Source organism: Polyodon spathula, chromosome 10, assembly GCF_017654505.1.
Source record: "Polyodon spathula isolate WHYD16114869_AA chromosome 10, ASM1765450v1, whole genome shotgun sequence".
In the NCBI taxonomy this organism is placed as follows: domain Eukaryota; kingdom Metazoa; phylum Chordata; class Actinopteri; order Acipenseriformes; family Polyodontidae; genus Polyodon; species Polyodon spathula.
The window spans coordinates 15,281,293-15,304,689 of NC_054543.1; the positions used below are offsets into that span (position 1 = coordinate 15,281,293).

General features: G+C 38.7%; 1 protein-coding gene across 1 annotated transcript in view; it reads right to left on the reverse strand.

Annotated features, from left to right (window-relative positions):
* LOC121321864 (inositol polyphosphate multikinase-like) overlaps positions 1–23,397 on the reverse strand; it is a 35,486-nt gene that overhangs the window by 6,418 nt on the left and 5,671 nt on the right. Inside the window, exons 2-5 of the mRNA XM_041261162.1 lie at positions 15,338–15,423; positions 13,674–13,770; positions 12,000–12,172; positions 252–333 (exon numbers count right to left, since the gene is read on the reverse strand). Of these exons, the coding sequence (XP_041117096.1) occupies positions 252–333; positions 12,000–12,172; positions 13,674–13,770; positions 15,338–15,423 (438 nt within the window). The remainder of the gene's footprint in view (positions 1–251; positions 334–11,999; positions 12,173–13,673; positions 13,771–15,337; positions 15,424–23,397) is intronic.

Genomic DNA, 23,397 nt, shown 5'->3' on the forward strand with positions numbered 1-23,397 from the left:
TAATTTGACACAACTGGTCTCTGCTTAACTGAACAGCAGGAAGAGGAAGCTGCTTAAATAACCCAAAGACATGAATTGCCCAGGACATGTTCTCAAGTAAAATATATAAACCACATGCCCAAATGGCGAATAATTAAGAAAGGAAGTTCAAGGACACAATAACAACTTTGAATGCTATTAAACACAAAAGTGAAAATTCAGCTCGGAGCTCTTCTGTAGTAATAATTTAGTCTGTGTATCACACTACTTACCATCCTTTATCGTTTCTTTTACTAAGCCTCTTCCGTAATGCTGGTCATGGGTCTCATAGCTGTCAGTGGTCACTTGATATATCTGCAAAACAATAAACATGGATAGGAGTTGTTTCACTTGATTCTTTCTAAATGGTTTAATGATCAGAAATGAAGCCATCCACGTAAAATGTTATCTGGGCACCTGTAATAGCAGAAGTTACACATGGCCAGGAAAGGCATTTTCTTAAACAGTATTAAACACGTGTTTGACACAACAACAAAGAAATGCACTAGCTACATGTTTTAACATACTGGCTGGCTGTATTATTTTCAGGCAGAAAAACAGAACCACTCAGAGTGTTCAAACAGGGCCCTCTGCTGCCATACTCAGTATTGCACTCCAGACCTGGGAAGCATTTAATTGATCTACAAAGAGCTGGATTCAAGACACAGATTCCAGTGGGTTTACTGCCAATATGCAGTTGGGATTCAAAAAAGCTGAGCTCTTCATACTTAAGCAACAATTACACAATAAGTGTAAGTACAGTGAGTGTACTGGAACTCAAACATGTGTTCAGCCACGCCTGCTGTGATGCACATGAGAAATGTGTTCCTTACTACACTGTGTCTGGATATTGTTCCCTTTTCAAGTAAGTGCAAATGATTTAACAGAGAAAGCCATCTCACAAGAACAGTGCTACCCCAAAATGTTATTCATTTTTTTTAGTGATGACGAATGCTGGGGGTGGGGAGTTTATTGCCCATTATCCCCACTTCTTATTTACCAATTACCTTGGTATCCCTCAACAGAATTTAGTGGTATACCAAATGTTTTACCTACCCCAAAAGATAAAAAATGGAATTTTTCTATCCCAAGACTGGTACAACATTTAGTGTGATAACCCTCTTGCTTGTCACTCTCGCAAAAAAAAAAAAAAATAATGCAAATATCTAGAACACCAAACCATTAACTCGCATGCAAATGGGTGTTACAATCCATCAAGTCAATCGTGACTGATCACATGCTCAAATGTTAGCCCTCCATTCAGCTGTACTGGTAAATATATGTATTTCAAAAACATTTTAAACAGATGCTGGCTTACAGCAGATGGGCTAGATCTCAATATTTTAATCGTGGGGTCATTTTAAAAATTAGCTACCCGTGTCTGGTGGTCTCAGATCATTTCCTATTGGGCAAGTGTCCATATCACAAAATCTGCAGCATACCAGCAATTTGCAATAATGGATCACTTTAGTCAGCAACCACACAGAGGTCAAAGCACTGGAGTGCCACGTTTCCAAGCCAAGAGAGTGTTGCCTCCAGGGCAGGGTTGAGAACAGCACTGCCTGTCTTGTTGAGAATTCACTAGATTGTATCCATCAAAATCATCTCCCTAAATTAATCCAAAACACAGAAGTGTCTTTACAGTTACTAATAGACAAGATGCATTACTTTTCTCTAGCTTTTTGTGTACATACACCTGCAATATCTTTTGCAACATAATTGTGATTGTTTTCGTATTTTTTTATTAATCTCTGGTCACGAAATAACATTGTTTATCACCCACCACGAGCACGACCGCACTCACCCAGGACTGGTGACCGCGTGCCGTATTATTGTGGGGCAGATACGTCTGTGATTATTGTTTGGGACTGTAACCCTGTTTTCATCTCCGTGCAATACACATCGTTGTGTACTGCCAGGATTGATTATTTGGTCACCAGACCCTCAATATAATTAAAACCACTTTCCAAACTGGATTACAATTGTCTGCAGTTACTCCTCCACTGCATCATTTCTACACTGTTCACAATCACTAGCCACTCTGCCACAGGCATGTACTGTTTTTTGTTTTTTTTTCTTTTGCAAATATCAGGATGTTTAGTGTTATTTATTTATTAAATTTTTTTAAACTATTTGCTGAATACGCAATAGCTTTCGATAACTTCAAAGTTGACTATAAAATCCGGTCCTGTGAAAGTCTTATGATGTGATTTATAGCTGGAATTGACTAGATTTGGTCGGGACATAGCAAACCACTCCCCCTTCTCAAGCCACTTGTAGTCAACAAGCGATAGCTGCTTTTTGAAGGCCGAAAAGGGCTTGTTTTGGTTCCGTGAGATTTCGCTTGGAATTTCTTGTGTTTTATTGCCACGAATGCTTTCGCGTCCTCGTTCGCTAGGTGCTAAACTTTGATTTGGTCCGGCCCTAGGTCTCATAAAAATAATAATGAAAATTGATTTTTTTAAATCACATGCAAGATTAGGAGTGTTTTTGCAAGCATTTTCTGCTGCTGCTTTGAAATTTCCATGAAACCAGTGCAGATACAGCACGAAACCATTTCAACACGTCAATAACGAATCTGAGGTCAGGTCTCCAGTTTATTTACCGAGCAAACGGTTATTTACATATTTCTGGCAAGTACCAGGTAATGTTAGTTACTGTTTAAACATAGACATTAATTGGCTGTGCTAACAGGAACAGTTACCATGTTTTACAATTTTGTTTGTGATTAATAGCGATGCATCAATTAGTTATCAATTAAAATGGGTCACTCCTGGTTTAAGAAACAATTATTCATTGATTATTTCCACCACAATAATGATTTATAGAGAATAACGTATTATTGCCAAAAGGGACACATTTCATTTAAATACATGCTTACATACATGCTTGTTAAGGTAACTCTGAAGATCATTACAGAGCAATACAGAACATGTATGAAGTGTTACTAAACAGGCTGTAGGGTTTAAAATACAACACATTACACTCTATAGCTTTCTGCTTTGTTGTACTTACTCCTGCAATATCTTTGTTTTGATATTTTTAGGACTCTCTGGTCAAATTAGTTTTGACTACTTATTTTCGTTTTACATTGGTGATGCATCGACCTTCCTGTCGCCAGCTGACCTGATGCGTAAGTGATCAGAAAATAAGTGATCAAAACTAATTTATGACCAGAGATTAATAAAAAAAAATACAAAAACAATCACAATTATGTTGAAAAAGATATTGCAGGTGTATGTACAGCAAAACGCTAGAAAAAGTAATGCACTGTGTTTAAAGCCCTACAAGCCTGTTCAGTGCCACTTTAACCTAGAGCATTCACACTGAAAAAATACATGAATCATTAAGGAATGTCTGATAAATAATTCTGAGTTTACCCCCAGATTTCCATCATTATTAACCAGATCTGATCTGATCAACTTCCCCTACAGACATCCATTGGGGAGGAGGGAAATAACAAGGACTGATGCGATAGTATTGCAATAAAAGAAGTATAAATTTATTTTGGGTCAATACTCTATCACTGGAAATTTGACTTATAGAGGGAAAGTACCATTAAATTAGATTACAACGTCATTGCTTCATCAACGATTACCCTTTACTGCATCATTCCAGAAGATTTCATGCTTGCCAATCAACAACAAACAAAAAGGTCACTCTGGCCCCTGTATTTAACCATAGTAATTTAATCACACAAAGATGTTCCTCTTCAAACAACCCCCGACTAGAAATGTTTTGTGGTTTCTATTAACCCATTCTGTGAGGCAGAAACCAGAAGCAAATAAAAAAACATGAACCGATCTTGGAAAAGAAAAATAGATTTAAAAAAATAAATAATTCTACAGTGGTACTGATAACTGTACTCCACAAAATATCATTAACAGACCCCTTTTTTTCCAGGCCAGCGAGTGATCAACAGATTACTGCCTTTTATGTGAGTGATTTAATACAGTAAAGACTCAAATGCAGTTTCTGCATTTATTGGAGCTTTTATGAATTGAGTTGCCGTCTCAGAAATTGCACTTAGTAATAAAGTCTACATTACCAAACTACCAGTTAATTGGAAATATCTGGAATATCTTTTCAAGGCAAAGTGTGGATATAAGGTGGTTCAAACGTTACTTGAGTAAATGGGTATGCCAGGGGGAAGTATGTGTAAGTGCAGGTAGTGATGGCATACAATGAGAAAGAGGATGGTACGGCTGACATGTAATACCGTAGGCACTGCACTGTCACAGGCACTCATTGTGATCACCATTCAAGTGCTTTGTAAGAAAGCAGCACAACTACAGGAACTGCAAACATAGCGAATGGCTCCATGACTTGCAAGTTCATTAAGGCTAAACTATCCAATTGTATCCATGGTCCTCTGCTGCTACTGCAGAGTTTCATTGTTCTGTAAGTTCCACACATTCTGCCTACCTTTGACCCTCCTGTACTTTACCAACATACTGTAGAAGCAACTGCCTAAAGTGAAGTAAAACCTTTCACAAACCACACTATTCATTTGAACTGATTTCAGGGGGGAAAAAAAGTCAGATGGAGCAATATGCTTGTGTGACAAGGAAGACCCTGTAGCTGGTTCTTGTGCAGCTGGGATGCATAACAGGAGATGCGTTCTAGGCAACAAAATGAGCAAGTAGTCTCGCCCGGTGCTGAGCTGATTGGGAGGTCCGGATTCGCTGGGGGTTGTGCCCGGGAAGGCGGAGAGGATTTTCGTAACATAGTAGGTTCCTGGAGCAGGATGTCTTTTAGCGAGACAAGCACCTGCCTAGTGTGGCAAACTTTTATTTTTAGCTTTGTTTTGTTTTCCTTATTAAATCTGACACTAGGGCTACCCTTGCTGGTTGTGTCATTTGTGTTGAATTAAATCTGCTCTGTTTATAATTCGGTGATGACCCACACACGTAACACTTCCCCGTTACAGCTTGGAAATTACCCTATTCAAGTAATAAATGTGATTAACCTTGTTTTCCTTAACAATTAATTCATTGTTCAAGGCAGTAAGTTAATGATTACTCTGTACAACTGATGGAAAGGTGCAGTAGAAGGCGCGTTTGCCACCCCTGTATTGCAGGTGGCAAAATGGCATTGTCACATTCCAATCCCCCACAAACACGTAAAACAAATTCCATTGTAATAAATGTGATTTCAGAAACATAATATTGTAGGCTACACACTAATGATCTGTATTTTAAATAATAAATGTATGATTGGAAAAGGTTAAACTAGGTAAAGGTGAATTTCAATTGTTGCTAGTGGGGCAGCTACAACTATGCAACAATATATACAGTACTAGTCAAAAGTTTGAGTACACTTGCTGGAAACTAAGTTTTTTTCATAATTGACAATGTTTTACATCATATTCGTTTCTGTAAATACTTGAAAATGAAAACACACGTTACAATATATTCAAAACAAAACATAGAGTATCAAAACAATGTTCAAGAAAATTGAAAATTGTCTCTAAATCTTGGATTCCTCAAAATAGCCACCCTTTGCCTTAATAACAACCTCACAAACACAAGGCATTCGGTTAACAAGTTTCAGCAGGTAAACACCCGACATGTCTTCCCAGCTCTTCTGCAGCAATTCCCAGAGATGTAGGGCACTTGTGGGTTGCTTTGCTTTGACTCTTCTGTCCAGTTCGTCCCATACAAGTTCTATGGGAATGAGGTCAGGAGACTGGGCAGGCCAGGTCATTAGATTGAGTTGTCCTTCACTTTCCTTCTTCGCCAGATAGTTCTTGCACAACTTTGAGGTGTGTTTCGGGTATTTATCTTGCTGAAGAATGAAGGACTGCCCAACTAGCCACAATCCTGATGGAATGGCATGCCTTTGAAGTATGCTATGATAGCCATGCTGGTTGAGCTTGCCATGGACTTGGTAAAGATCACCAACTCTGTCACCAGCAAACCAACCCCAGACCATGACACTGCCTCCTCCATGCTTGACAGTGGGAACCACACATGCTGAACTCATGCCCTCATCCTCTGTGCGCCTTACAAATACTCGGCGGTTGGACCCAAATATTTCAAATTTTGACTCATCAGTCCATAAGACTGACTTCCACTCCTCAAACGTCCAGTTTCTGTGTTTTTTGGCCCAGGCAAGTCTGTTCCTCTTATTCTGCACTCTTAACAATGGTTTCTTTGCAGCAACTCTTCCACTTAGGCCAGCTTCACGCACTCTCCTCTCAACAGTTGATGTTGAAACATCTGTTCTTCTAGTAGCATTTAGCTGAGCTTGTATTTCAGGGGCAGTTAATCGCCGGTTTTGCAGACTTGTGACTCTAATGAACTTGTTCTTTGATTCTGAGGTCACCCTTGGCCTGCCTGACCTTGTTCAGTCCTCATGAGTGCCAGTTTCTTCAAATCATTTGATGGTCTTGGCCACAGCAGTTACAGACATTTGCAAAGTTCTTGCAATTTGTCTTAAAGATTGACCTTCATTTCTTTTTTCTTTGCTTAACTGAGCATATTTTGCCATTTTCTGCTCCCTTACATTCAGGAATGACAAACTTGTGCCTATGCTACCTATATTTATAGTAATCATGGACCCTCACCTGTTAACAATAATTGGTGACAAAAGGTTAATTAGGTAACATGCTAGTTAACTCAGAGAACATCTAACAAAGACACATACTTAGGCCAGTGTTCTTACACCATGTTATAAACATTTCAGACTTTTAACTGACTTGGGCTTCAGACTGAAATCCCTGCTTTGGGTGACAATTTCAATGAAATTGACAAGCTTTACATTTTCATTTAAAAATTAATTTTTTGAATGCAGTTCACTTATGATTATCAGCTTATATAAGTATACGTATCATATAATGAAATATTAAGTGTTTATAGACAAGTTTGAACTTCATCACTCCTTAAGAAGCACTAACAAACCTTAATGGGAGATGCCTAGGGGTACAAAAGTGAAAAATAAAACTGCTGCTCAAGAAACCGATAGGGTACATTACTACAGCACTACCTACCCCATAACTATAAAAATATTGACTATACACTACTTGCCCAATTAGATTTGGTTTTCATCTAAATCCGAGATGCAATGGCAAAACAAAAAGGAAGTGGTCACTAAGAGACTTTTGTGGCAGCAGCAAAGTTAGTGACAAACAGAGGGAAAAGACAGATAGACCAGTAGTCTGAAAAACTAATGATTAATTGGATTAACAACATGCTTCAAAAGCAGCTTCCAGTACCTTGTGTTGTCTATGCCATGTCATGTCAAAGCTGGATTCACGGAAAACAATGGCCCTTTACAATCTGCGGCTGCTACATTGTTTCCCTTCCAGGTCAATACATTCTTGCAACGGAGTCTCGCCTTTTTCCAGGCTGACTGACTTCCAGTCCCAGGGAAAGAACTGTCAAGTCAGCTCATCCAAAAAAAACTCTGTCATCGCTTGGTACCCTTACAGGTCAGGAGGGAGATTTACAGCCAAGGTTCATTGTATTTCTGTCACACAATGCGTGCTCTAGTGCTCGTAGTGAATTTCTTTAGTGCAAACAAAAGTGCAGTGTTGTTGATCCGGATTTAGTGCTGGCCTTTGGCGACAGCTCCGGATCGTGTTAGCCACCCAAATAATCACAGTATTACAAAAACAAACAAAACACTCACTTTTCACAACAAAAAGTATCATTCTGGTCAATTAATATAACCAAAGGAACAGATCATATCACTATGTCCCCTTTTTATAACGTCACCCATGACCCCTTGGTCAACGAGCACACCTGCTCCTCCAATCCGTTTCCTGTCCGGGTCATAGAATTCATGTACCGTACCTCTGCTCCTTTTCTAGATGATCAACTTCCACTTAACCCTGAGAATAAACTGTCGTGCCATTTAGTCCAGGGTACTCTGTTCCTTTTACACAACGCCCTTGCAAGTCGGGAGGGAGATCTAACACCAAGAATCATTCAATCTCTGTCATAGTGTGCAATGTATTAAAAGTATCAAATAATTTTTTAATAGCAACAACTTCATACAATACATTGCGTTTCACAAAACGCTGAGGACGGACATTTTTTGATCAAAACATGTTCATTTTATTCTCTCTGGTTTTTTAATAGACACTAAAGCATAGCGCCGATACCGCTGCACAGAAGAACCGTCTCCTTTGAAAGGAGCTTATATCTGGCTTTTGTCTTCATGTTTGATTACATCACCTATAAGCCTTGCTGCTACCTTCCTCCGTGCACACTACAATACATTAAATCATTAAAAATACATTATGTTTTGGCATTTCTCTTTGTTTTGTTTTTTTACTGATATTTTTACAAATGTAAATGAACAAACCAAGAACTACAAGTAGTATAACAAATCAGATCAAGAAAAACTGCACTTTCAATGGCAGTGTTCAATTCAACATCTATAAATTGCTTTTTTTCTATTTTAGTTAATACATGTTTGGTTTTATTTATTTTTTAAAGGTTATATGAACAATTTTTTGGCTGTATTAATCACTTTACATAAATCTTTTTTCTTTATTTTTTTTATATGACGCCTTTCATAGTGGACCACCATCACCAAGCCCTTTACAAGATACGAGACTACAGTGTGAGTCACTTAAAACAACATCTCACCTGAAAGACAGAGCACAAGGAGGTTAAGTGACTTGCTCAGGGTTACACAATGAGTTGGAATTTGAAATTTTGTTTTCACAGCATGTGCCATAAACTAAAAACGGTTGTTTACTTATTTTGACAAAAGGTATTTAGAGTGTGTCACAGCACAGGAAGTGGCTGAAAACCGGGAATTTCGGGACACCGGGTCCTTTGATGGAAAACAGGGACGTCTGTTCATCCTTTATATATATATATATATATATATATATATATATATATATATATATATATATATATATATATACACACACGCACACATACATTGCAGTCACGAACAGTACATGTCTTGTATAATTGTCTTCACTGTAAACTGAAATAGAAACAAGTGTCTAGTTTTTGAACTACAACTTGCTACAACATCATAGCGTCATGTTTATAAAGAGGCCAAAATATTTTACTGTGAGCTGTATGACCTTGTGCGGAAGACTAGGTAAATGAGCCACTACTGAAAACAACCAGAGGTACTTGTCATTCCGTCAGTGGGGTTTGCCACTGAACTTCATCAACTCCTTAGGAAGCACTAACAAACCTTGTTAGTGTGTCTAGGGGTACAAAAGTAAAAAATAAAACTGCTACTCAAGAAACCGATAGGGTACTACCTACCCCACAACCCCATAACTATAAAAATATTGACTATACACTACTTGCCCAATTAGATTTGGCTTTAAATTTACAGTATAATCGTAAATCTCGAAAAACTACTCACTTCTAAATCCTTTGTAGTCATTTTTGTATTACTTTAGTATAAATACATGTTCATTTGGATTCATATGTTGTTTTTTTCTGACTTTATGTGAACGAAAAGACACAAATTCGCCCATTTTCTCATTGGAAATAGTGATATTTAGAAATTTACCTGTCCTGGTCACAAAAGCAAAGTTTGTGGGGAATAATAGCCATTTTCTATACTTTTGAGGCATAAGCAATTAGGAAATAACACTTACTACCCAGGAACAAAAAATAAATAAAAAATTGTTACACGGTGTTATTAATAGTTAGCAGAAGAATTCAGAAACGAGATTTTAAAATAACAATAATCTGCGCCATGGATTAAATATGCAAGGTTATCATTTTAAGGTTATGTTTGCTTTCTGGAGTTAATGAATATAAGATCTCATTTTTAGAAATATTATAATTAACACTTTTTTTTTTTCTTAAAGATAAAGACCTAAATGGTTATGCCATAAGGTTGTTGTATTAATAATACAAACATTGATGGGGAAATATTCGTTAGTCAATTTCCAGGTAATTTAAACTTACAACTATTTGATCTGACAATTTCACATCAGCTTTCTACAAGTATATAATAATACACAAGTTAAAAAAAAATCGAAGCATGTGCAATAGCACTGTCAGTATGATATACAGCTGGGTCATCATGACCACCCAAAAATGGACAGCCTTAAAAGCTGTTAATTGCTTTGGAGGGATATCTGTGACTGTTCTTTAGCATGGTTATTTAGGGAAGTTCAGCAATCTGCAGCATACTCTGCACTCTAGAGCGACAAATGGGCCATCATTTTTGAGAGAATTCCTTGTGAAATATCAGATATTTCTGTATTATTTGGTATTGTACAATCTCTGGATTGGGGTCTGGCTTTTTCTTAAATTGATGAAACAATGCATACAAAGCTTATGACAAACTCCCAGTAGCTACCGTTTCTGATATCCCATCTGAATTTCAATATGATGTGTAAAGATTTTAATTTAGCAATGTAAAATTGCCATTTACCTCACAGATGGTAAGGGTCTATTTAGCTTAGCTGCAAATAGGTTAAACAGTCCTGTTCATTATTGTTAGGCATCATCTTACAGTAAATAATAAATAACTGAAGTCTTTTGATGATCACTTGTGTAAAACCACTTCTCTGGAGAAGTGCTGATGGCATCATGTTACAAGCATTACTGGCCATTAACCAGAGGATCAGAATAAAAAAAATAAAAAAAAAACACAGCAGGGTTTGAAGAAACTATTGCCATGTGTTGCAGTGTGGCAGAGCGAACATCATTTTGGTCATAAAAATTATTGAAGCTTTTATAGCAGCCTGTAGTTTTGAGTGGACTTTCCCTAGACCTCTTTAAATAAAATGTCTGTAGTTTTGAAAATTGATTATTTATAGAAATGTTTTAAGGTGGGTTTTTGAGCACATGAAATTCTATGGAATTTATACATGGTTCAATGAGCCACTGGGTGATGGAATGCTTGAAATGCATTTTTCCAAAAATGAAGAATCTATTGCAAAGTCAACAGTCAAACCTGAACTTTCTTAACTTTATACTTTATTATTATTCTTCATTATTCTCTTGTTGTGCAATCTTTACTATTCTACTGAGGACTTTCATTATAGTCTCCCTTATCCAATTAATGAACATGTTTCTTTCTGCCTCACAGCTGCTGCCTTGTCAGTAAGTGAAAGGGAAGTGTTTCTAGTGGCATGGTCTGGCAGGATGGAAACACTGCCAGTGCAGGTGTGTGTGTGTGTGTGTGTGTGTGTGTGTGTGTATGGGGGGGTGATCACCTTATCTACACAGCCTTAATTAATCATTTAAACATTTAATCAATTGACAGCTCCAGCTCCAGTGTTTTTGAGGGAGGATTTTTATTCCCTCCCTGCCACCTAATACCCCCCCACACACACACACACACACACACACACACAGCAGAAGTTGTCAAGCAGAAAGAAACAGGCGTTCATTAATTGGATAAAGGAAACTATATTGAAAGTCCTTGTTAGAATAGCAATCCTTCAATCAATGGCTAGTTGAACCAGTTATAAATTCCACAGAAATTCATGTACTTAAAAAAAACTCACCTTAATACACTTCTATAAATAATCATTTTTCAAAATTATAGGCCTTTATTTAAGATGTCTAGGGAAATTAACTCCACAAAAACAGCAGGCTGTTCAAAAAGCTTCAACCATTAACACCACAATGATGTTCACTCACCACAGCAATTCCCCTTCAGTTCTCCTGACCCAACTGCTCAAGAGAACTGCAGGTCAGGAAATATTCTCTGATGCCACAACCAAGCCAATAGCCTCTTTACAACCAAAGGAGAAAGCTACTACCTCTGGGAGGACAAAAGCTAGCCCTACAGGAGTCCACTTCAGCCGAGTAGGGTTGTAGCATGGTGAGGAGAAACAGTCTGATGATTTTGTCTTTGTAACCTGGTGGAGCGGCAGAAGCAATGCAACGCTCCCTGTGGAATCTTCAGCGATGCAACTTCACACAGCCAGGATGCGAACCTGCACTCCCCTGACTGTATGACTCACCGTGCACACCATGTGGATGTGCCTTTGTCACTCAGGGAAACCTTAATATAAAATGTAACCCACTTACCCTCATGCCAAGTACTAGGAAGCCAATCTCTTCCATCAAAGGGTACTTCCTGATTTGCTGGTCTTTCTTTTCCTTCAAGGCATAGGGATCGTAACTTTTCTGGCCTATTTTTACATCCATTATACAAGGCTTGTTAAACTTGCGGGTCACGTCATCCAGTTTAAGGTACAGATCTAAAGTCAGACGATTAAAGAGAAGAAAAAACAGGTGTTTCAAGTGCTGCATGAAAATTCAGAAAACCAATCATGGTTTAGTCTCACTCTATTTCATATGCATAACTCAGGCAGAGAAAGGGTAAATCACAGTTACCAGGGCTATCTGGTTTTGGTAGGGAAAACAAATAAAAGTACAACGATACAGAGTGATCTACTAGCACACTACAGATATGTTACAATGTAAGCAGTGAACCTGAACGAAACAAGCTAAATGGTGGGTGCCAGAATGGACCTGTTACAGCTGATCACAATGCTTGAGAATGTAACAAAGAATAACTCTAGCAGAGCTGTTACCATCTTCTTTATACTGGCCCAATTTTTGAGTTGGTTTCAAGAATCTCAAACAGCAACCACAGTAGTTCTTGTGCTGGCTAGTTAAGAATAATAAGAATAAGAAACCCCTGAATAATGATGAGTGGGTATGAGCCAAGAGAAACCGTGACAACAATATGGACAAGTACTGTCAGAATACCATTGCATGTGGCAGGAAAAACCTAGCCCTTTTATTTATTCGTGCAACAATGCTGATTTTTCTGCAATAAAACAAAAAAAAAAAGAAATTCTCCGATAAAAATAAATAAATAAAATTAAAAAATGAGCGTTATTGCGCGAATAAATAAAAAGGGCTAGGTTTTGCCTGCCACATTAGAGGACACACAAACCGAACTATTGGGTAACATTTAACACAGGAAGTATTTATCGTTGTTCTTGTTACACTTGTTGTGACTGCTGTATTTTAGTTTATATCTATTCTTGAACTGCAACCTTATATTACAGTGTAACATATGTAAGTCGCTTTGGATAAATGCGTCTGCTAAACAAATAAAACAAAAATGGTTACACTTTCAAATTCTAAGCATGTTACAAGCTTACCAGCACCATTAAATAATAAAACAAAACTGTTTTATTATTGTAACAGCAGATTACCATCAACGTGAAATTCATCCTTGCCCCGATCTTTAGAGTTGATTTTTATTGTTTTCAGCATCTTTGAACAGCTCTGAATACTGAAGTAAACTGAACTTGAATACCGGAAACAATTTTATTTGACAGATATTTTTAAGCAAATTTAAAGCAAAGTTGCCTGTGTTCATGTTTATATATTACACGTGTACTGATGTGGTCTGTGAAATCAGCCAATACAATAATAGTGTATGAGCGTGGAAATAGGTACATGCAGTTCTATATGAGGCAAACACCTACAGTATGGAAGATAAGATTATCTGTGAAACTCTTTAATAGAGATCTGAAGAAACCCTAACTTTAGAAAATCTGGCCTTTCAGGTTTAACCCTAAAATTAGAACCTCTATTTATTAATGATGGAATGTATTTCTAAAAGGCAAAATCTATGTAGGTTTTAAAAAGTGCACAAGCCTATACCTGAGGCCAAAAGAGTAGCACACCTACTGTATGTGCACAGTCACGTGTTACAGTTAATCAGAAGCGGTAAAGGCATACCGTTCGGTGCATCAGCTGGGGTCCAGGTGCCATAGTACTTTGGCAAAAACATCTGGAGGTCTAACAGGACAGGGTCACAGCAGTGTTCATCATACACCTGAATGAGAAACAAACCCAGTCATTTACCTTTTATAAATGTCATATAAATGTGCAGAACTGTTTTAAAAACAACCAAAGTTCATTATTCACACTGTTAATAATTTTTTGTGAGGGCGACAGTGACCGCTCCTTGACATTGCAGTGAACAAACTTGCAGTCTACTTGCTAGCCTGGGTGGAAGTCAGTTTACACAATATGCTCATAACATTCCTGTAATTAATGGGAATGAGTACAGCATACACAGTGAAATGTGGGTCAGGGCCTAGTTTAGATTCAGCATGCAGTATCACACATGTTTGTGCTTGTTTTTCTATGTGTGTATGGGATTCAGTGACCAGAAAGACTTCTTGTTCCACCAAACTGCCTGACTCATTAGCCATTAAAATCCAGGTGCCGCTCTGGTTTATGTATTGTACACAAACAACCTCCACTGCATGACGCAAACATATGCACTGGTACACTGTATTGCAGTAGCCTGCTCTCTTCTGCCGCCAAAATGAAAGGGAAAAAAAATAAAAAGTCTTGTAGCAGCCCAGCTGCTACTCATCACAGTGCCTTTATGTATTTAAACAATGCCATGCCTTTTATAAAAAAAAAAAAAAGATTCTGTTTAATAAACTGAAATGATTTATACCACAATTTGGAAACTGAGTTACCGTCCAGTCTGCGTTCTATTTATACACACCTTTATCCTACATTGCAGTCAAACAGTTTAAATCCTGGCTACATTATCAACTTTTAGAAGAATAGAATAGAGGCGTTTGTTAAACATGCTTTATCTACGGAATCACATTAGTACACTACCACTGCGCAACATTCATTACATATATATATATATTTTTTTTTTATTCTCAAAAGCAACATGCACACAAGCAATGTGCGTGTGACAGAGTGCACTGAACAATTTACACACACGCGAAATGCAATTAGGCAGTGTATTGATGTATCTTAAGAAGAGCCTGTGACTCAGCATCTAGCTAATCAGAATTAGGGTGCACTGAAACTGCTCTACCAACAGACCCTGGATTTACTTACAGTAGAACGGATACTGTATTGCATCACAAAGACATTGAACAAACCATAGGGGTGTTGGCATTTAGAGAAGCAGTGATGAAACTATTTTGTATTTTAATTAATCTTCTGGATGACTGCAAAGCATTACCAAGTCAAATGATGAGGTCCTCATTTACAGTAAGACACTACTGAATGACTAAAAAACAGAAACAGTAAAATAGAGATATAATAAAAACCTAATTTTAATAGATAAAATGATTGGCAAATACAGATATACCCTTTCTTCTCATCAGTGAATAGACAGCGGGCCCTCTTTTCAATTGCGACGTCAAGGGATGACTTATTTAAAGTTGTATCACCAAAAAAAAGATTGACACCTTTAGTTCGTGGGAACTGTATATAAACAAATGAGTAAACCATGAATAACTGTTTCAATGACAGAAGATCACTGACCAGAGTCAGTCTGGAATCTTGCCTTCTGCCAGAAAATACAAAATAAAATAAAATGACTTTGGCCAATAATGCAGACTGTCCACAGAAACAATAGTTACCATGCTGTAGAATCGCAACTCCCTAGGACCACGAGGAGGGGGTTGAAGCTGCTTCAGAACAGTGCCATCTGGGTGCTGCAAAATACCTGTTTAAAAGATATCAAAAATTAGGAACGGTTTCATCTAAACACACTGATACTCCCAGTTACTATAGAACAACAATATACATGAGTAGGCCTTATTGCTATGGCAGCTAAGATACCATTTGCATTATTAATAGAATCAAAAATGTAGAAGGGCCTGACTTGCTCAGTATATCCAGTTGATCAATATGTGTAGAGCATAAAGTCAACACGCTTACAAAATATTATCATAAATATTTGTGCACTGCCTTTTCCTGTGCACTGTACTGTAGAGAACTGCCACAGATCGCTTGTGGTGACGTCAGACCAGGAAGCAGACACACACACAGTACTGCGAGGTATGAAACGCTGATGCGCGCCCTTTTTGAATAAAAGATTTAAACAAACACAAACAAAACACTTTAAAAAACAAAACAGCACGATGGCCAAAACAAAACAGACAATAAGTGAACAATGAACACTGAACAAACAAATATCGTACTGGTCTAACTCCAGCACGAGTAGCAATTGTTTACTTTTTTTGTACCTTTAATTTACGTTCCTCCTCTGAACACATCCCAGAGTGAGAGGTTTCTACCTCTTATGCAGCTGTGCCTGGGCTCAATTGCTTGTTAATCATTCAGTCGGGTCCAGGCACATTCTGTATGTGAACTGCTTTGGCAGGGAAGGCAATTAATCCTTCCCTGCCGACCTAAAACACCACCACACCCCGTGCACAAACACATACATTTTAACTAATAACAACACAACACAAAACACAAAATACGCACAGGGGAGGGGTGTACCCCATCACAAGAACTTAAAATCTGGGTTTCAAAGGAAAGCCAGTCCATTCAAATGTGGATTTTAGCTTTTGAAAGACTGCATTTCAGTCACATTACATCACAACATTTTGATCAGATGACCCATGTCTCCCATCGATAATCTACCCATTGAGATTTAGGTTTGAATCCAGCAAAGAGGCCCAGGATTCAGAGGTTATAGGACTGTGGAAACTGTTCAGTGTCTGTTGGGGCTGTACCTGCCTGATAACACATTTTGTGACCAGAAAATATAAAAAAAAAAAAATCTACCCATCACAGGCTTACTAATGAAATACTTAAATTCAACCAACTGCTACTGAATGACCAGCTCTACAAACTCTACTGTACAGCATTTGCACTCGCATCAGAAAACAAGTGTCTACCCCAGCATTTCTTGATGCAAGCTGACTCAACATGACAGTGCAAGGATGAAAAAGCCATCCTGGTGCCAGCACACAAGTAAAAGTGTTGTGGAAGATCAGCCTCTCGCTTTGTCAAACATGCTGACCTTTATCATTTAGTAGCAGCCTGTGAAAGGTCCTGAACAGTATCTGATCATTACCAAATCCCCCTCAAAGAAAATGCTGCTAATACAAAACAAACAGGTTTTCATTTTAAAATGCCAGTTCAAAGAGGCCTAGAATATCACCATGCTATTGGAATCCATCTTAGTGAGCAGCTTTCCAAAACCAAAATAAAAAAAAAAAAATCTAAAAAAAACGATATTAAACACTTACAATTATCACTAGGGTCTATCTATTGAGCGGTCACCGCAAAATTCACCTCTTAGGGGTCAATGCATACGAACAAGTACAGAGGAAAAAAACTTGTTTAAATGAACATCAGCACAAGGCAAGCGACACAAACTACGTATCTTCCTTCTGCAGAAGCCCTTTTTTATTCCTTCACCGTCCTGTGTGAATTGCACTTAAGCAAAAAACAAACAAAAAATGTAAATGTTATTTGTGCACAAAAAAAAAATTCTCCAAAGCAGTTGGCATTCTTGCTTACTATTCAAATGACACCAAAGTTTTAATCAGCCTATGGCTGCCTGTGACGAAGTGCCCGCCCCTGTGTATATTATCTGTTATATGTTGCGTGTGTTGTGTTAAATGTTGGTGTATAGTCACTGGTACACGGGATATAAACGGGTCTGTGTAACGCGAGTGTTTAAAATGTATATTTGTACTTAGGCACGAGGATTGCACAGCACTTCACATGCAAGTAAAAGTAATAATATGTGAGCACGGGGAATTGCACTTTATTAATTCACGTGCAGTTGTACCGCGACTCCAACTGAATGATTAACGAGCAATCGAGTCTTGGTACAGCTGCATAAAAACAGCATGTTGAACACCCAACCGCGAGTGGGTGAAAGTGACTGGAGAACGGGATAGGAGACGGAGGTAGTAATTGCGATCATAATAATATTAGGAAAATATCTGCTCACCGTATTTTTGTTTAGTATTAGTCCGTTTTGTTTGTCTCTGTTTTGGCTGCATGTGCCGTGTCCTTGTGTATCTGTTTGTTACCACCGTTTATTTTCTGTTCTGTTTATTTGTTAAATGCTGAGTGAATGTTTCTGGTCTGACACCACCCACACAGGCCGTCTTTGTGACAGTGCCTCATAAGGCTTTTCTGTGACCTCTAATGTGCAGTTGGGGGTGGGACAAAGTTGGTGCTGCATTTAGGTTGCCAAAATCTAGTTTTCAGCATTGGAGGTAAAACATTAGAAATAGACGACAAAGAAAGCAAAGTATATTTCGACTGATGATCATTTCAAGATAAAATTTCCCAAATAAACTGTACATGCAGATTGAGGTAATTGTTTTGCATATCTTAATGTGTCTGGAGAAAATACAATCGATCACTATTTAGCTTCAAAATCACACATTAAACAAAAGGCTACTACAGAGGCTGCTGAACAGAACATAAAATAAACAGCTTTCAGAAACCAAACTGGAAAGTCAGCCCAGACAAAAAGTATTCCTGTCTGCAAGTTAAATCAGTACTAAAACTATCTAGCAGAGCCACCTCACTTCAACCTGCTGCTTACTTTTTCGCAGTTGTACTTTTAGACCCAAATAGCCATGTTTTCTTTGTTTTGACTCGGTACTAATAAAATAAATTATTGGATGGGACAAATAACATGACAACGAATGTGCTGCATACATTTCTTAATAAAGTATGCCAGATGCCCTTGGGAAACCGAGTTTTGTGGCTGTTTCTAATTGATTTCCACACCTGTATAATTTGGCAAAACTTTGCCTTAACTTCCAACCAATTAAGTGGATGCAGAACGTGCAGTCTCAATGTATGGGCATGTCACCTGCAGGGGGATGCTGCATGCTTGCCTTCAAAAAATCACAGCACTCAGTTTTAGTAAAGAAGTATAACTATTTTTAGGATTTATAGTGTTCTGAAATACTGTCTACTCAGGTTTATTTAACGTTTAAACAGGTCCAAGAAATGTCCGCAAAAATCTAATTTTATTCCGCAACCTACCCGTAAAAAATACGTAAATTTACCGTGATTTAAGTAGGCCCCTAATTATCACTGGTTCTCTGCTTGCTATTTATACCTAAATTAATGTTAGGTTGTAACCCATGAAAGAAATAACTATATAAATAATTCCATATTTCTGCTTGATCTCAGAGATTGAATCCACACTATTAAAAGGCATGTCATTTGTCATATACAGTGAAAACGTCTTAATGTGATCATGTTTGCGGACCTTCATTTTGATTACATAAAGAGGTTTATTCAAGAAAGCAGAACTGGTTTTTGTATTGTCTTCTACTGTACAGTAGCCAGGTATCCAAAAGCAAGAACAGAGCTGTAAAAACATGTACTTGTCAACCTATAAAGATGCAGTCAGAAACTTGAAGGGAATAGAATTTATTTTATTTTATTTTTTAAAAGCCACGAAAAGGCCTCTATGTTGTAAACAACCACACATTATTCACATTCCATACAGTACGAGGGCAGCTAATCAATAATTTCACACAAACATTTGACCAGTCAGAGAGAAATGGCTCTCTTGAGCTCACTGCCAGAGACCTCCAGAGATGAGATGAAAGCCACAGACATGAAAGGGCTCCTTTTTATATAAAAAAGGGAGACCACAACCCATACTGTACTTAATGTATTAACTCTTAGGGATGGGTCTTTTAAACATTTCAACTTATAAATTCCAAAGAACTGGTTAAACGTTGAATAACATGCTAGACGTATACATCTGTCACATGACAAATTTCACCAAACGCACATTTTTTATGTACTTATTTTACTAATATATCATCATATACAGCAGTCTGTTGCATATCCTCCTGCTCTGGTGCCACAGTAAGGGCGGACGTTATAAAAAGGGGTTTGGCAATTGCCTCGAAGTAGCTTTTCTGATTGGTGCAACAGAAAGATTGACACTGGGGCTGGTTTTATTCTTGGTCGATCTGGCGCTTCATTGGTGCACTCTGTTTTTCATGCTGTAGTGGGTGTGGTATGCTATATTCCACGATGTAACAAAGTTAGACAAGTGAGGAGTTTTTTTTTTTTTTTACTGAAGTTTGTTATATATTTTTTAATAAAATGGCATCTATAAACAAAGGAACGAAGCGAAGCCACGTTTGGAAGTATTTTGAGGAACCAGATGAGAAAACCGTGGTTGTAAATAATTTTGCCAAACAAAATTGCAGTACCACAAAAACATGTTTGATGCTTCATCATTTGAAATGAAAACATTCAGAAATTACTGTGGATGGAGTTAGAAAAAAAGCCAACATCCATAATAAACAGAACGATTCGGCTGACATTTATTCAGCCCTTACATCCCTGTGAATATTTATAAAAACATGAATCCAAAGAACCCATAGTGTATAAATTATGTATAGGCTTTAGTTTACCAGTACACTTTTAAGCAAATTGTTTGTTTAAAAAAAAAAAAAAAAGAAGTCCTTGATATCAATGTAATTTGTCAACAGAAGGGGAGATATAGATATATAGCTGGAGGCTGGAGCAAGGCAACAACAATCAGGGGTTTGAAGATTCATCAAGGGAGAAGGGACAACGGCCTCGCAAGTCAGTCGAATGAAATCCAGCGAAAGGAGGCAAACCACAGTTCGCAGGATATCAGCACCCCCGTCATAGACGTGAGGAGGACTTGCGTGGATATAACTAGTGATGAACCTAATGATCCTTGCGAACCCGGTCAGACGAACCAGCATAAGAGAGAAAAGAACCTCAACGGGCACAAACCTGGAGTTAAATGGCCAAGAGCTTGTGGGAAAACTGCGTGGGACACAGTCAACACGGATCTCTGTTTTACTTTGGAAAGGTTAAATGGAACAGTTGAAAAGAAGCTGGATAAATTTGGGGACATCATTGACGCATATGGAAGCGAGAGGTTTGGAATTGAAAAAAGGAAGGAGAAAGTACAAACTATTCCTGGAAAGTCTAAATGGCAGCAGGAGATTGACCGCTTAGAGAAAGGAGGCAGTTGAGGAAGCAATGGAGAAAAGCAAAACAAAGTCAGAAGGAGGGACTCAATCTGTTAAAGGGTCAGAAAAGATATGCTTGCAACATTGCGCAGAGCTGAGCGCCTATGGAAACTCTACAAAAAGAAGGAGCGTGCGAGAACTAACTTTTATAAAGATCCATTCAAATTTGTAAAGAAGATATTCACCAGTGAGAAAAATGGCACACTAAAATCACTTAAGTTTGAGCTAGAGAGATATTTGGAGGAAACACATTCAGATTCAAAAAGGCAGGAACCTATGTTAATTCCTTCAGATATCCCACCTATCAATCCACCGAATACAAAATGGAGGACTGTGCACCTAAGTGGAAAGAAGTAGAGGAAGCTGTGAAAAAAAAAAACAAGGGTATCATCATCTCCAGGGCCTAATGGAGTTCCATACAGAGTGTACAAGAGTGCTTCTGGACTTCTACGAATCCTGTGGAAATTGATGAAAGTGGCATGGGAAAAACAGGTTGTACAAGAGCATGGCACCGAGCAGGTGGAGTCTTTATCCCAAAAGAAAAGGATTCAACAAGCACCAGTCAGTTTCGTCCTATTTCCCTATTAAACGTATAAGGCAAGATTTTCTTCAGCATTATTGCTCTGAGATTGTCAACCTACCTATTAAAGAACTGCTTCTGACACTTCGGCACAAAACGCAGGCATTCCAGGTTTCCCAGGATGCTTAGAACACATCAGCGTAATCTGGCAACAAATTCAATCAGTAAAAAAGGAGAGGAAGGAGCTCCATGTGACATTCCTGGATTTGGCTAATGCATATGGTTCAGTGCCCCATGAACTTCTTTTGGCAGCATGGAGATTTGTCATTTAGTTTTTCAACTTCAGAATTCAACACTACATGGCAATGCCTAGAAGTTGGAATAATGGCAGGATGTACCATATCTCCACTGGCTATTACCATGGCAATGGAAGTAATTATTAGGGCATCAAAATGGGTTGTGGGAGGAGAGAGCTTGGCTTCTGGAATGCGACTGCCACCAATTCGAGCATACATGGATGACATGACAACAGTGACTGCAACAATAGCCTGCACTAATCGATTATTGGGCAAATTAACCAATAACATTGAATGGGCACAAATCCAATTCAAGCCCACTAAATCAAGGAGCATCTCTATAATTAAAAGGTAAAGTAGTAGATAAAAGGTTCTACATTAATGGTGAGGCAATACCAACAGTATCTGAGAAACCAGTGAAAAGTCTAGGGAGATGGTATGACGGGGATCAAAGGACACAGTTCGTGTGGGAGAAGTTAGACAACAAGCAGTGGAAGAGTTGAAGAGCATAAACAGCAGCGCTTTACTAGGCAAACTGAAACTCTGGTGCTTTCAGTTTGGTCTACTGCCAAGACTGTTATGGCCACTGACTGTGTACGAGGTTTCCTTGACAACAGTTGAGAAGCTGAAAGCTTTAATCGGTTTATACATCAGGAAATGGTTGGGAGGGCCACGCTGCCTCAGCAGAGTGGGACTTTATGGTAAAGGAATACTGCAGCTACCAATCTCTGCTCTAACAGAGGAGTTTAAGTGCGTCAAAGTCCGACTGGAAATTATATTAGTAGATTCACGAAACAAATGCGTAAGGGAGGCAGCACCTGTGTTGAAAACTGGAAGAAAATGGACGGCAAAGAAAGCTGTGGAAGATGCTAAGGCTGCCCTTCAAATCAGAGGTATTATGGGGCAAGTTCAGCATGGAGAAGATTTTGGTCTCAGTTCGGCTCATCCTACATGGCATAAGGCAACCCCAGCACAACGGAGGAAGCTGGTAGTCAATGAGGTGCAAAAGCAGGAGAGGATCAGGTGTGTAAAGGCCATTTCCCAGGCGAAGCAGGGAGAATGGATGAGATGGGAGAGTGTGGAACAACGCAAGATCGGCTGGCAAGACCTATGGACAATGGAACAGAGCAGGATCAGTTTCCTCATCAGATCAGCATATGATGTTCTTCAATCACCACAGAACCTAAACCTCTGGGTGGGTGAGGATCCCTCATGTCCTTTGTGTTCATCACCTGCAACACTAAGGCACACTTTGACAGGATGTAAGGTGGGTCTTAGCCAAGGACGGTTTACTTGGCGCCATGACCAGGTGCTGCGATGTTTGGCCTTAACATGGAAGACATCAAAGCATTACACACAAAATATTCCTCTGTCCAAGAGAGCAACCACCAAGAAAAGGTGTTAAAACCAAGCCTTGCCCAGGACAACTGGAAGCTGCTAGAGACTGGAAGATGCTGGCAGATGTTGGTCAATGGCTTATTTTTCCACCTGAGATTGCCACCACTAACCTTCGACCAGACATTGTCTGGATCAGCACGTCTTGTTCATCTGGTAGAGTTAACAGTGCCATGGGAAGATGCTGTGGATGAGGCGTATGAGGAAGAAACTTCGGTATGCTCAACTAGCTGCTGAAGCGGAAGAGCAAGGATTTGTGGCAGACTCCACAATCCTGGTTTCTCAGAGATGTCGGGTTCAGTGGCCAAGAGTTGCGTTGCACAGTGAAGAACTTATCTGAAGCAGGAGAAAGGGGCAGCAACTGGCTGTGGTTGGGACGGAAAGATTCTGGATGGGGATCTCAAGCACAATAGAAAGAAAGCAACGCTGATGTAGAGATAAGTAAGCTGGGCTGAGCTGAGTGGGGG